This window comes from Melanaphis sacchari, unplaced genomic scaffold (assembly GCF_002803265.2).
Source record: "Melanaphis sacchari strain LSU unplaced genomic scaffold, SCAv2.0 Contig303_pilon_pilon, whole genome shotgun sequence".
Taxonomy (NCBI): Eukaryota; Metazoa; Arthropoda; class Insecta; order Hemiptera; family Aphididae; genus Melanaphis; species Melanaphis sacchari.
Window position 1 is genome coordinate 32,151 of NW_020271177.1, and position 5,985 is coordinate 38,135.

At 33.4% G+C, this 5,985-nt stretch overlaps 1 protein-coding gene across 1 annotated transcript; it reads right to left on the reverse strand.

The window, feature by feature from the left end:
* Positions 1–1,383: 1,383 nt before the first annotated feature.
* Positions 1,384–2,506, reverse strand: LOC112596157. Its single transcript, XM_025341651.1, has 3 exons — positions 2,380–2,506; positions 1,590–1,862; positions 1,384–1,532 (listed from the first exon to the last, which is right to left on the reverse strand). The coding sequence occupies exons 1-3, from the start codon at positions 2,402–2,404 to the stop codon at positions 1,384–1,386; spliced, it is 447 nt and encodes a 148-aa protein (XP_025197436.1). The 5' UTR covers positions 2,405–2,506.
* Between the last annotated feature and the right edge of the window lie 3,479 nt (positions 2,507–5,985).

The window sequence follows — 5,985 nt, forward strand, 5'->3', positions numbered from 1 at the left end:
AAGACGGCGCCCCCACAGGATCGTCGAACGCCCTCCGTACCAAGACCCGCCTAGCCGGGAGCGAGGGACGGGATACCTCGCGGGACGGACTGAATTCCCGGTCTCTTCGGAACCGGGTCGGACGGAGAAATCCTGCGGGGCGAATTGGGTGACCTCGCTTCCTATGAACAAATTCTTGCCTAGACCGAGAGCTCGAACTAGAGGGGCCAGACCTCACTTCGGGCGAAGCACGTGCACGTATTCAGCCGGCTCGGGGCTTGATACGGGAGAGGCATCGGCAGAGACGGCAATCTGTCAATAAAGACAAAACCGTACGCACTATAAGGGTATCGTCACGGTACACACAGCGGTGCCTCGATCGACCTGCTTGCGGACAAGGCAGTTGCGAGGGCCTGAACGCCGGGTTCAAACCTCGTACCACGGGACTCGGAGTAAGCCCCGTCGAGTCGGCTTGCTAATATCGCCTCGACGCTCTGGGGTGTCGGACCCGAGGCGCACGACCGCGCGGACTCACCGAGGACACGCGCTCGCCCGCACCGGGGAAGACTCACTTGAGGAAGGACTCGTGATGGTTGTGGAAGTACCAACTTAATAGTAGGGGTTTGACTCGGGCGATAATACGTCGGGCCCTGGCCGCGGCGGTCACTCATTATGGCGCCCGTGGTGAGGCGACGCCCCGGGCGGGACCTCCGTAGTCATCCGGGTCTACCGCCCGGAAAAGATAACCTCGCGGTTATACAAAGAGGCTGAGTGTCTCCAGGGTAACTCGAAAGAACTGGTCATACCCCGTAACACACGGAAAGATGTACCCGCTACCTATTGACATTCTTAAGCTACTAATCTTGGTGTTCCCATATTGTCTATTGACTTGGACTATCTATGTATATTTAATCAATGCTATAGGTATGTAAAGGTACTAAATATTGTTTTTGTACATAGATATTAATTTTTTTTTATTAAAAGTTTTATAATACATTCTGTTTTATTATTTATTAATTTTAAATATTAATGTGAAAAGTGTTTTTCAAGGTTTCCATTTTGATTTTATTAACTATTTGTTTTTATTTTAATATTAAAAGGTATAATAAAAGATATGTTTTAAAATATAAATACTTTGGTATCCGGCCAAAATAGCAAAACAATTACCGCGAATTGATAATAGCGAAAATCAAACATTTATTACAATAAAAAAATGGATAAAAATAGTTTATAAATGAGATTAAATTACATTCATTATAATTATAATATTGTTAAGTTCTAATAATAAGTATTTATAGTAATAATAATGATAATTTTAAATAAAATAATTATATTCAATTTAAATATAATTATATGCTATACCTTTTATGAAGTTCTTATTCTCATTAGTATTATAATTTGTAACTAATGCATGAATTCTTTCATTACAGTCCTTGTACTTTTTTTTTTCCGTGGTTGTTCTCCAGCATTATACTGCTCTCGTTTTAATTCTTCTATATTTTGATCTTTCTTAATTCCATCTATGACTTTCCATATAATAGGGTGGCTTGCTCCTAAAGAATATCTATTCTTTTACTAAAGATACTAATTATTAATAAAATAATACGAACCAATAACAGATGTAAATCCTCTGTGCCACCCTTCAACAGTGTTGTTTGTTGTTGGAAGACCATTTTTGGCTGAATAGTGACAATTCCAAATATCAGTAGGATGTCTTGGTTGTCGTCGAGTTTTTCGTCTTTCTGTTATTTTTCCTACCCAGTTATCCTCGAAATAATCCAAGAATGGCATTACCAAGTCTTCGTTTTCCACATAAAATTGTGTTTCTAAAATTTCTTCGTATGCATTAATTACGTTATCTGGTGGAACATAGGCCAAAGCAGCTAGCATACGAATATGAAGAGCAAAGTTAGCATTATTAACATAATTTTCGACTAGACCAACATTTTGAATTTGTCACCACATACATTTAGAAAAATAAAAAAAACAACCTTGTTGTTCAGCATGTGAAAAAACAGTTTTGAATGCATTGATTGAGGCATGTTCAAAGTCCATTATTACCGATGTAGGATTTAAAGATGGTTTTATTTCTAATAAATATTTAAGAAAACGTGTATATGTTAATTGAGATTTATGGGTTAATAATGCATAAATGGTAGGACTAACTGTTTGGTCACCTTGTTGAATAAGTACATGAATAGTGAATAACTGATAAAAAAGTGAAGGTACTGTTTTAAAAGTTCCATCGACTAACCAATTAGTTGATTGATCCATTAGTTTTAAATTATTTTCGGTCGAAAATATTAAAATTCAATCTTGTGATGCTCCACTGTCCAATATTCAAAATTGTTCTCCTTTCATCGTTTTAGTATAATCATCAGCAATTTTAAGGTCACTCGCTGTTTTCGGAATAGATGGTGCGCATTGGTTACATTTTCGAACTCTTCGTATAGTGTGTTTTAAATGATGAACTGAAGGAATTGCACCGGCTACTCCAGGTACTATTTGAACAGTACTGATTATATCATGTGGACTGTGGAGTATTTTGTGTATGAATAGCCGCTTCTTTTATCTTATTAACAGCCATTTTGCATTGGATTTTACATCGATCGGGAACATGATTATGTGAGTTTTCTTTAGGTTGACTTTTAATTTCTCCGTTTATCGTAATTATTCTACCTTTACATGAACTTTCTACGCAACGCCAATATATTGTGTTATTTTGTTTTCTGTCTTCACGATGCAAAAAGCCACTATACAATAATAAATCCTTATTTTTATTACTTTTTACAAATTCCATTGAAAATAATATTAATATATTTTTTCACTGTGCACTTTTTTTTTAAAGAACGAAAATAATAAGTTAAATAATACAAGCTACACTACATTTACGCACTGTCGAATTATAACTATATTAAATTGTGTCAGCTCAAATATAATACGATTGACAATTTTATCTCGGTATATTTCCAATATTAAAATAGTCATAATAGTAACTAAGATAGCACATTGACGATAACCCGATACGTCCTTGGTTACTGGGTAGTAGGTATATATTAATTGCGCCAGAAATTACAGGTAATAATAAGTTTTATCAAGTATTTATGTTTTAGTTTTATATGTTTTATAGTATTTGAAAAAGAAATTATAAAAATCTGTAGTTTCGCTATTATGCATAATCGCTTTTTTTAAATTCGCGGTTAATTGTTTTGCTATTTTGGCCTAGACACAAATACTTTACCATGATTTCATTTTTCAACTCCTGATTTAACGCCTTACAAACATTTTAAACACATCTGGAAACAGTTTGACTTAAAAACTTAAACAAATATGAAAAGCTCTTAAAGCTATCTCCTGTGGCTAAGATCCTTAAGGTAACAGCTAGCCTTTCCTGAACCGGAATACAATTTTTCATATTTGTATCTGTTTTACATATGGTTGGACAAATTTTTTGAATAAGATATTCAAAATCTGTGACAGACATTCTACAGAAATTTTGAAACTTGTGAGATGGTCCTCGTTTTAAATCTTCTAACAGATTAATTAAATTATACCTATTGTAGTATGATCAGTGCTTGATTTGGAAAAAAACTAGAAGGGGGACTCATCGGATGTTGGATGAATGAGCGTTCCACACAGATGAACTGTGACATTACCGTGGGAGGGGGGCAAAGCCCCCCACACCACCCATCAATAACTCATAATCCCAGAAAATCATTAAATTTATTATACACAAATATTTTAAAAGAAAGAAACACTTGTTAATTAATTATTTTTTTTAAATCAATAAATGTAAATTAATTAATTATTCTACAAAAATAAATAAAAACAAAACAAAACTTAAATTATGTATTAAGTAAGGTCCATAAATGTTTATATGAATTATCTTAATTTTTAAAAGATCGTTTGGGACAGTTAACTTCATCTGAATTTCTTTTGCCACTTTTAATCCAGCTCTCAACATAATGATCTGGTTTGAACAACTGAACTGGAGGTCCGATACAGTTAAGAAAAACCAATGAAGATATATGCCCTGTAGTTAAAGCATTTCTTTTTGATGTTACTATGTTGTTCATCGCACTGAATGATCGCTCACATTCAGAAGATGAAATAGCAATTGTTCTGACTGCAGTCAAAAGAGGATCTAAATAGTTTATTTGTGAGGAATCTTTTGTATATTTATACTCACGAAATCCTCGAATCGTAGTTTTTTTCATCTAAATGAAATCTTCTAACTAACCTTCTAACACAGTCATCTCCATACTGAATATCAACATTATCAGGCCAGTAATTATAATTTAACACATCCAAATCTTTTAAAAGTTCATCATATTCATTTTTAAAGTCATTTTTATTTTTAGACACATGAGTTGCTTGTGTAGTAAATAGTCTAGCACGCAAGTTATTAGCTAAACTCATAAAAAACTGTGCATGTTTAATTTTAGGAATTGATTTGTTTGTGACTAATTGTACATCTTTGAACATAAAATGTATCCCTGCATCCACAGCTTCTTGTGTTTTTGGTCCACATATATTAGCCATCGAAACAAATATTCTAATGGTACGTTCTATAGTTCTATTTGTAGCTGGAAGTGATAAACTTTTTTCTTGCAACTGTAACGATAAGTCTGCAAGTTCAGACAGCCCATCATACATGATTCCTGAAATTAAAAGAAAGTTGATTAAAAAGCTTCATGTAAATACAAAATGTACTAAATTTACCTAAATTTGTAACAATTTCTACTGATGTTAGAATACGTTTTAGGCCACACATATTTAGATCTTTCTTTTTAGTCTCTTTTTATATCATTAGGTGCTTTGGAAAAATGATCAAATAATGGTACATAATTATTCCAAACTGCTTTTAATATTTTTTCACTAGAAGCAACCCATCTAATAGTGAAGATTTTACCAATATGTAAGAGTTTCATTTCTAATGAAGCAGCACACTTACTAAGTTCATGCATGTTTTTGGTTGATTGATGATACAATGCATACACTTTTTCTATGAATGACTGAAAATTATTTGTTCCTTGAACTTCTTTTAATGCATCAGATACTGCTAATTCTAGTCGATGGTTACAGCAATGCCAAATTAAAATGTTGGGATACATGCTTTGTAGCTGAACACTGACACCGAACAATCTACCCAACATATTGGAAGCACCGTCGCTCACAAAAGCTATCAAATTTTCTTTTAAAAAATCGTCCGTTGATTCATGTGCATAAAGATCAGTTAAAATAGCAGTTTTTATAGAGTTAGCAGATGTGTTTTGAACTTCAATAATATTAAAAATTATGTTATTACATCATTGTTATTGGCTACAGCAGATCTCAAACAAATAACCAACATTGTCTTTTGGCTTAACGTTGTAAACTCATCAACAATAATACATATTTTTCTTTTGTTATGCTTTTGGTCAAGACAAAGTTTCTTTTGCATTTCAAAGGTTATATGATCAATAATATTGCTACATGCTTTATTTGTTTAAAGAATTCTCCCCATATCCAAGCCATTAATTATTTAAAGATCTACTAATTTTGTCATGTCTGTGTAAGGTCTTTGATTCTTTGCTATGCTGTATGCTGTCCTGAATATTTTTTTTTGTATTTTCAATGTCAATATATAAAGTTTTTAATACTTGAGCTGGCATAATTTCCAACTTTTGTTTTTCAATTATACGTTCAGTCAGTGTGTAAATGGCTTTGAGAAGATTTATGTTTTGAAATTTTTTTTCTTAAATTTGTTTGCTGTTTCTTGAAATCATCTCCAACTGAACATATTTATCCATTAATCCATTCTTGTGAATCCATTCCTTGATGTTTTGTTAAATTAAAATTGGCCTTGGAACATATTTTGCAACCAATTTTTTTATTATAGAAAAACATTCGTGGGTATTCTTCTGTAAAATACTTCACTTGCTTATCGTTCCAACAATCTGGCGATTCTGTATTTGGTAAAAAAACTTCATTTTCTGATGCTTTAGTTTCACTTTCTGCGGTCGT

Excerpts from the sequence above, each read along its gene's own strand:
- LOC112596157 (XM_025341651.1), bottom strand. The coding sequence starts at position 2,404 with ATGCGCACCATCTATTCCGAAAACA. Across the intron at positions 1,863-2,379 it reads CACCATCTATTCCGAAAACA|CTGCTTTGGCCTATGTTCCA; the intron begins GCGAGTGACCTT and ends TTCGTATGCTAG. Across the intron at positions 1,533-1,589 it reads AGGATTTACATCTGTTATTG|GAGCAAGCCACCCTATTATA; the intron begins GTTCGTATTATT and ends GATATTCTTTAG.